The following is a 9,857-nucleotide window of genomic DNA, read 5'->3' on the forward strand; positions in this document are numbered from 1 at the left end:
TCAACAATATCAACAATAACATCCTGGCAAGGGATTCAACAATATCAACAATAACATCCCGGCAAGGGATTCAGCTATAACCAATCTCGTTTTCAACAATTACTTTACAAAATGAACTTGAGCCAATGCTCAACAATATTCAATTATCAAGAAACTTTCATTAGCTTTGTTCGACATTAATAATCATCAATTTGAGCATGATCGATACATAATAGAGTCACAACAATCATGGTATAAGACTCATGGGCATGCTTGACACCAATGTATAGATACTTGTCACCACACCTATACGTCGTACTCGATACTAACATATAGCAAATAAGACCACAACCCAATTCCCTCAAGCTAAGGTTAGGCCAAACACTTACCTCGATTCTACGGACAAGATTAAGCCTCAACTACCGCTTTACCTCTCGTTCCACTTCAATTCCGCTTGTATCTAGTCATAATTTACTTAATAACATCAATAAATGCTAAATAAACCAATTCTAATGCATAAAAATAGATTTCCCAATGATTTTCCCAAAAAGTCACAACCCGACCCCGGGCCCGCTTAGTCAAAACTCGGAGTTCGAACCAAAACCCGATCACCCATTCACTCACGAACTCTAATATGCAATTAGTTTTGAAATCAGACCTCAAATTGAGGTCCAAATCCCCAAAATTTGAAAATCCTAACTTCTACCCAAAAACACCCAATTTCCCATGAAAAACTCTAGATTTTGAAGTGAAATCGTGTAAAAAGATGAAATGAATTGAAGAAAATGAGTTAGAAATCGTTTACCTATGATTTAGGGAAGAACTTGCTCTTGAAAAATCGCCCTTAGGAGTTTAGGTTTTAAAATTTTGAAAAATGATATGAAAATCCCGTCTGAAATCCCACTTAACAGGTGCATTTATCGCAATTACGATCATGGGTTCGCAATTGCGAACCCTGGGAATTTCTGCTATCTTCGCAATTGCGAAGAAAAACGTCGCATTTGCGACCTTTAGCCTATCTGAAGTCCTTCGCATTTGTGAAGTATATCTTGCAATTGCGAGAAAGGCTGGCCTTGAGTTCTTCGCATTTGCGAAGCAAAAGCTCGCATTTGCGGCCTCTGATTACATCGCAATTGCGATGCATGATCTCGCAATTGCGAGATCAGGGGCCTACTACACAGCTGCAACATACCAGCAATCTTCCTAAGTCTAAAATCACTTTGTGGCCTCTCCAAAACTCACCCGAGCCCTCGAGGCTCCAAACCAAACATGCACGCAAGTCTAAAAACATCATACGGACTTGCTCGTGCAATCAAATCATCAAAATAACATCAACAACTACGAATTTAGCACCAAATTCATAAAATTCTCAAGAACATTGAGATTTCCATTTTCTCAACTAAAGGTCCGATTTATACCAAATCAACTCTGATTCTTACCAAATTGCACATGTTCGGCTTAAATATTATATTAGACCTGTACCGGGCTCCAGAACCAAAAATATGAGCCCGATACCATCAAGAACACACATCATTTCATTTCAACGAGTCTTTATATTTTCCAGCAAATAATTTTCTTTAAAAATTCTTTTCTCGGGCTAGGGACCTCGGAATTCGATTACGGGCATACGCTCGAGTCCCGTATTTTACTACGGACCCTACGGGACCATCGGAACACGGGTCCGGATCCGTTTACCCAAAATATTGACTGAAGTCAACTTAATTCCATTTTAAGGAAAAACTTGGCATTTTCTCAAATTTTCACATAAGGGCTTTCCGAATATACGCCCGGACTGCGCATGCAATTCGAGGTGAAACAAAAGGAGGTTTTCAAGGTTTCGGAACACAGATTTAACTTCTAAAACACGAGATGACCTTTTGGGTCATTACAATGTCCCCCTCCTAATATTACTTGTCTTGTTTCTTTTATTGCTGTTATTGGTATATATATTGTGATACTGCACATGTTTGTTTTGTGGGTGTCTTGTCTTAGCCTCGTCACTACTTCGCCGAGGTTAGGCTCGAAACTTACTAGTACATGGGGTCGGTTGTACTGATATTGCACTCTGCACTTTCTGTGCAGATTTTGGTATTGGACCGAGTTGATCCCAAGTATAGCTGCTGGTTTCATCTGCTCGGAGACCCAAGGTAGTCTTGTTGGCGTCTGCAGGCCCTGGCGTCCCCTTCTATACATTCTCTTTATTGTTTCATTTGTATCGAAAACAGTTGTATTTCCTTTAAAAAAATTACTTGTAGTTAAATCTTAGAAGTTCGTGAATTGTGACTCCAGACTCTAGGTAGTTGTGTATAAATATTAAGATTATTTTGGATTCCGCACTCCAAATTACTTGTTATGGCTTAATTGGTGTTAATCGTTGAAAGGTTTAAGAATTTGGTTTAATAATCTCTAATATTGTCTTGCCTAGCAAATGAAATGTTAGGCGCCATAACGGTCTCGACGGTGGGAATTTTGGGTCGTGACAGTAAGGAAAAAAGATACTGATATGAAAAATAAAAATGCTCGACTACTAACTAACCAACTACCTTAATCCTCGACCTACACACCCTCATATCGAGGGTCATGTCCTCGGTAAGCTGAAGATATGCCATGTCCTGCATGATTACCTCCCCATACTACTTCTTCGACCTATCTCTACCTCTCCTTGGATTCATCATGGCCAACCCTCGCACCTCCTCACTAGAGCATATGTTATTCTCCTTTTCACATGCCTAAACCATCTCAACCTCACTTCCCTCATCTTGTACTCTACACAGACCACTCCCACCTTGTCTCGAATATTTTTATTCTTAATCATATCTCTCTTAGTATGCTCACACATCCATCTCAAAATCCTTATTTCCGTTGCTTTTATCTTCTGAATATAAGACATCTTGATTAGACAAAACTCCACCCATATAATATAGCCAGTCTAATAACCTCTTTGTAGAACTTATCTTCAAGTCTTGGTGGTACATTCTTGTCATATAAGATGTTGGATGCGAGCCTCCATTTCATCCGTCCCGCTTCAACACGATGCGTGACATCCTCGTTGATCTCTCCATTATCTTGGATAATATATCCAAGATACTTCAAACTTTCTCTCTTGGGGATGACTTATGTATGTACTCTCACTTCAACATCTGCCTCCTGAGTCACGCCACTGAACTTGTACTCCAAGTATTCCATTTTAGTCTTGCTCAACCTGAAACCGTTAGACTCCAGGGTTTGCCTCCAAACATCCAACCTAGCTTTCACACCACCTCGCATCTCGTCAATTAGCACTACATCATCTTCAAATGACACGCACCATGGCACATCCCCTTGGATGTGTCGCGTCAACTCATGCATCACCAATGCAAATAAGAACGGGCTGAGAGCTAATCTCTTATGCGACCCCATAACAACTAGAAAGTGTTCCAAGTCTCCTCCTACTATCCTCACTCACATCTTGGCTCTATCGTACATGTCAATAATCGCCTTAGTATAAGTGATAGGTACACCTCTTGCCTCCAAATATCTCCATAGAACCTCCTTTGGGACTTTATCGTATGCTTTTTCTAGGTCGATGAATGCCATATTTAGGTCCCTTTTCTTATCCCTATATTTCTTCTACCAATCTCCTCACACGAGGAATAGCTTCTGTAGTTGATCATCCCCGCATTAATCCGGACTGGTTCTCATAAATAGACACACTCCTCATCACCCTTATCTCCACTACCCTCTTCCAAATCTTTGTAGTGTGGCTTAATAGCTTGATACCCCTATAGTTATTATAATTTTGAATATCACCCTTGTTATGATAGAACAAAATCATTGTACTTCATATCTATTTCTCGTGCATTTTTGCAGTCCTAAAAATGACATTAAACAACCTCATAAGCCACTCCAAACTGCTCTTACCCGCGCTCTTTCACAATTTCACAGGTGTCTCGTCAGGCCCGGTCGCTCTTCCCCTGATCATCTTACGTATAACCCCCTCAACCTCCACTACCTTAACACACCTACAATATCCATAATTGCGACTTTGAGCATGTAACTTTTGCCTTATTTAAAGTTTCTCATAGGAATAACTTTAATTAGTAATTTAGTTGTCTTTGATTTTATAGGATTTTTCAGACAACAACAACAACAATGACCCAATGAAATCCCACTGGTGAGGTCTAGGGAGGGTAGTATATAGGAAGACCTTACCCCAACCCCGAGGGGTAGAGAGGTTATTTCCGAAAGACCCTCGGCTCAAGAAGATGAAAAGAGGCAATATATCAGTATCATAAAAAAACATAGAAGAAAATAGCAGCATCACAAGAACCAGATAGCTCTGCCCCTACTCATCTTACGCATAGCCTCCATAACCTCCTCCACCTTAATGCGACTACAATACCTAAATTTACGGTGACACTCGGAATGCCCCAATTCGCCTAGAACAATATCCCGATCCCCTTCCTCATTTAGAAGTTTATGAAAGTAGGTCTGTCATCTCCGCTTAATCTGGTCCTCCCCCATCAAAACACTACCATCCTCGTCTTTGATGCACCTCAGTTGGTCTAGATCCCGAGCCTTCCTCTCTCTCTCTCTCTCTCTTGCCTTAGCCAATCGGAATAAATTCTTCTCCCCGCCCTTGTCCCCCAGTTCCTCGTACAGATGAGCAAAAGCCACAGTCTTAGCCTCCGTGACCTCCAGCTTCGCCTCCTTCCTAGCTACCTTATACCTTTAATTGTTCGCTCTCCTCTCCTCCTCGCCGTTGCTCCCTACTAGCTTCAGGTACGCCACCTTCTTTGTTTCCACTTTACCTTGGACCACTTCATTCCACTACCAGCCGCCTTTGTGGCAACCAGAGTAGCCCGATGATATCCCTAACACCTCTCTCTTCGCCTTCCTAGTATAGTCTATCGTCGTCGACCATATAATGCTCGCGTCCAACTACTCCCCCAGACTCCCATGGCCGGTAACCTCCCTTCCAACTCCTGAGTTTTATCCTTAGACAAGGCGCCACACCTGATTCTAGAACGACCTTGTACAGACCTCTTCTTCCTCTTTATCATAATACCAATGTCCATCACCAAAATCCTATGCTACATCGCAAGGGTCTCACCTAGGATAACCTTGCAATCCTTGCACAACCCTCTATCACATCTCTTGAGAAGGAGATAGTCTATAAATACCCGCGGTCATTTTGAGTGTTGTAGCCCCGTTCTCTCATTTACTGCTTATTCTGTGCTCAATTGTTGTTATGTGACTTGCGGGGTTGGTTGGTTTGGTTCTTGGGATATTTTCGAATGAATTGAGACACTTGGTCCCAAGGTTGGAAGTCTAAGTTGAAAGAGTTGAATAGATATTAAATTATGTGTAAATGTCTCCAGAATGGAGTTCTGACGGTTCTGATAGCTCCGTAAGGTGATTTTAGACTTAGGAGTGTGTTCAGATACTGATTTGGAGGTCCGTAGGTGATTTTGGCTTGAATTGGCGAATGTTGGAAAATGGAAGTTTGGAGAGTTGAGAAGTTTAACCAAGAGTTAAATTTGTGGTTACCGGGCTCGGATTTTAGTTTCGGAAGTTGGAATAGGTACGTTGTGTCATTTATGAGTTATGTGGAAAATTTAAGGTCAATCGAAGTTGATTTGATAGGTTTCGGCATCGAATGTAGAAGCTAGAAGTTTATAAGTTGATTAGGCTTGAATTAGGGTTCGATTCGTGTTTTTGATATTGTTTGATGTGATTTGAGGCCTAGACTAAGTTCGAATCATATTTTGGGACTTGTTGGTATGTTCGGTTGAGGTCCCGGGGGCCTCGAGTGGATTTCGGATGGTTAATGGATTGGAATTGGACTTTGAAGATTGCTGAAGTTTGTTGATGTTATGTGTTCTTTGTTTCCTTCTATAAGATCGCGATGATAGGTCCGCCATCGAAAGGGGTCTTTGAGGGCTGTTGAATATTTCCTCTTCGTGTTCGTACAGTTAGGGACGCGATTGTGGAAGTTGAGAAGCTTGTGCTTCGCGAACACGTACAATGGACATCATTTGTGTACGAGGAAGTGAGGAAGCTAGGGTCACGCGAAGTTGTTCTTCGCGATCGCATGAAGATGGCCACGATCGCGTAGGTCTGTGAACCTGTGAATCGCGTTCGCGTGGAGTTATATGCATTCGAAGGCCATTTTGGGGGCATCTTTGTTTTTTTCTTCGCGATCGCGAAGAGTAATCACTAGGCAGCAGTGTTAAATACCAAAATCAAGATCATATTTGAGCTAGAGACCTCAGATTTGGGCAATTCTTAAAGGGATTTTCAAGGAGTTGATTGGGGTAAGTGATTCTAGCTCGGACTTGGTTAATATACATGAATATATCATTGATTTCATCATTTTCCCTTATCCTTGCTGGTTAGCAGAGCATGGTGGTCATGTTTGCTGAAATTTATCATTTTCCCGCGGAAATATTAGGGGAATAAAGGTTTATTAATAAGCTAGGGTTAGCTCCTCTCCCGTCTCCTGGCATAGACGCCGAAGACAAGCAACTGTCCTCCACACAGAAGGACTTATCTGTGCCAGTCACACCTAGTAACGGATCCAAAGCTCCACGATAACAGAGTCAAGCTCCCCGCTCAAGAAGAAAGGACCCAAAGTGAAGGGATATGCATAAAAATACGTAAAACCCTTAAGGATATCCGCTCCGCTAGGCCAGGAGAGATGATGTTCAGATCATGGCAACGACAATCTTCCTTCACAGCAGGAATGCTGGAAGGACGGATGGAAGAATGATACATGCCAACAGACCATGTGCAAGGGTTAGCGGAAGGATACTTCTCTTCGAAGTCCTTAGTTGTGATGAGTTTCCTTGGAATAATGGTGCTCACCGTGGGGAGAGCAACATCATCAACACTACTTTTGTTCTTTGAGGAACCGGGATTTCTGGAAGAAGAGGCCATTGTTATAAGAAGGGGTAGAAGGATTTTTTATGAAGAAGAAGATTAGAGAAAATTGAAGACAAGTACGAGTCAAGTAAAGAAACTTTGAGAGAGTCTGGAAAATTACAAAGTGTAAATGGAGAAGTTTTGATGCGTATAAGTAAAGGGATAGGCGGCTAAAATCGTGGCCATAATTACCTCAATAACCGATAAAAATGTTGCTGAATTGTCGGATGACGCGTGTTCGGGACATTAAATGCGAAGAGACATGCATCTAATCAACCGTCAAAAACTTTTCGGAGGAGGTCAGAGAATTTTTCGCCAATAAAGGTATCTTTACCAACTTCCCGGTGACACAAAGCTATGCCACCGGAAAGCAGGGGGCTATTTGTATAGAGTAAAATATGCTCATATTTAATGCTCGCATGATAAAGCGACACGTGGAGCCGAAGATAGAAGATAATCAGGGTCGAAGGCAGCAACCTCGTTTGTTACCGAAGTAAATGGTATACACAATGGTAAATTAAATGTCTGTCACCCGGTAACATTTAATAGAGAATATTCTACATCATTAAGGACATGGTCCGTTACATAGAATATGGCATTCACTGCCTACTGTTACTCATTCTTAATGACTCTCATAATTATCGTTAAAGAGGGGCTTGATCTTAAGACCTTGTTCCCTAGGTGCAACTATAAATAGTGAGCTCTACAGCCGTTATAGGGGACAAATTTTCCGAGAAGCATACATTATACTTTGTTAAAAGTTCAATAACATTTTACTTTCTTGCTTATTTACATTGTCATTACTGCCTCCGGAAGCTCCGCTCCCGAAATCAAGATTTCTACTATCTCATCTTGATTCAAGGCTAAGTCTTATATTCTTGTTCAATTTATTTATCACTTTAGGTCAAATTGACTGACTTATCTGTAAACCACACATATATTCAACTGTACTGTTTTACGGATAAAACAAGTACGTAATCAATATCTTCTTACTCATATAAATATAATGAAATTCATGAGTTGTTCCATCTTTAAATAAGAATATGTATGAGTTTAAAGAGTATTTTCTTATAATAAATATTTGTACCAATAAATTGAAAATAAAAGCTAGTAAAACATATATTTTTAACAAGTGTTCTTAATTCGAAATGGGGGATATAGATTATAAAAAGATAATATATCTATAAAAATCAATAAAATGGAATTTTAAAAACTACTCAGTAATCACACCATAATTATTAATAATTCTCACATCTCCGTACGTATTGGAGAGCGTAGTTGCTCCCATCAATTACATTCAAGTTCACGCTGATCAAATAATTTATTTGTCATACCAACGATTCTATATTGTGTAATTACACCCAATTATATTCAAATTTCATTACAAAATATCTTTCCAAATAGGCGCTAAATCTTTTTTTTTATTTTTATTGTTCCGATAAATCTAACAATTGGAGTTTGCTTATATTTGATGTGGACAAGAATATACTCGCATTTAACAAACTTAAGAAGATAAAAACGAATCAGGTGAATATTTAAAAAACTAGTTTGAACCTACCTCAAATATAAGAGATTATTTTTGTATTTGGAATTTAAGCAAATAACGCACTGAATTTATTGTTTACTTTTTCTACCCGATATATATTATTCATCGATTATTTTTAAATTAATTCATTGAGTAGACGATTATTTAGATCAATTCTAGATGCCAAATATATTCCTCGACTAAAAAAGAAAAGAAAACAAAACAAAGAAAACCTACGCAGGCAAACACGACCCGTTTAGATAAAACTTGATCCATCGGCAGAGGACCCGGAAGACTTTGCCCTAAGTTGTATCAGGTTCGCGGTAGTTGGGTTTGTTTGATTTCCTCAGTGTGCGTCACGGTCGTCTTGGGTTCTACAAACTACAAGCTAGCCAACAGCATTACGTGTCTGGCAGACTAAGGAGAAAGAGTGAGAGAGAAAGATGAGTCGAAGCTTAGGCATACCGGTGAAGCTTCTACATGAGGCGACGGGTCATATAGTGACTGTAGAGATGAAGAGCGGTGAGGTTTACAGAGGAAGTATGGTGGAGTGCGAGGACAACTGGAATTGCCAGCTCGAAAGCATCACTTACACTGCTAAAGTACGTCTTTCATACATACATAGTTCCTAATTCGTTTTGATCTTGTTTTAGTTTAACTTTTCGTTTATGCCTTTTTTATGTTTCTTATACTCTAAAACCCTAGTTTTTACAATCCCCCGTGATTAACAGTATGTTCTATGTAGTTTCTGATTAGATAAATTTAATTTTATAAGAATTAAAAAATGACACCAAATTCTCATGGAAAACTTAAATGTTTAGCACTATTTTTGGGTAGTTGAGTGCGAGGACTAATGGAATAGACAGCTCAAGAACAACAATTACCGTGCTAAAGTACGGTTTTTAACATACATTTTCCTGTTTCGTTGTCATTCACCGTCTTAGTTTAGCTTTCTTATCAAATGTTGTGTTTTACAACAACAATAACATCAACAACAAATCCGTAGAGTCTGGGGAGGATAGTGTGTACGCATACCTTACCCCTACCTCTAGAGAGGCTGTTTTCGGTAGACCCTTGGCTCAGAAAAAACATAGTCACTAGTCACAGTATAATTTAAAAGAAAAGACAGTGATGAAGAAGCCAAACAAAATGCTGTGTTAACTGTTGTTGAAATTAATATTCTAGATCTTTTAATGATTTATGTTGCTAATAATGTAAAATTTATTTTAAGAGAAGTAAATGAAGGGGATTGGAATTCACACAAAAGTTTAGATGCTTAACCCTGGTAGTCTTAATCATCATTCTTTTCAGGATAGTCGGAGTAGTTAAAACAATAAACTAATTGAGCACCGAAAGTGTGTGATTGGTCAGTGAAGTGGGTGCAAACTAGGGCTGGCTAAGGGAGGGGGCTGGGTTCTTAAGGGGACTAGGTACGGGGGCGGTACCGGTA

At 39.8% G+C, this 9,857-nt stretch overlaps 1 protein-coding gene across 1 annotated transcript in view; it reads left to right on the forward strand.

The window, feature by feature from the left end:
- LOC109226472 (small nuclear ribonucleoprotein SmD3b-like) overlaps positions 8,659 to 9,857 on the forward strand; it is an 8,703-nt gene continuing 7,504 nt past the window's right edge. The window contains exon 1 of the mRNA XM_019391231.1: positions 8,659 to 9,009. Coding sequence (XP_019246776.1) covers positions 8,851 to 9,009 — 159 coding nt within the window. The 5' untranslated portion in view covers positions 8,659 to 8,850. The remainder of the gene's footprint in view (positions 9,010 to 9,857) is intronic.

Source organism: Nicotiana attenuata, chromosome 6, assembly GCF_001879085.1.
Source record: "Nicotiana attenuata strain UT chromosome 6, NIATTr2, whole genome shotgun sequence".
Lineage (NCBI taxonomy): Eukaryota > Viridiplantae > Streptophyta > Magnoliopsida > Solanales > Solanaceae > Nicotiana > Nicotiana attenuata.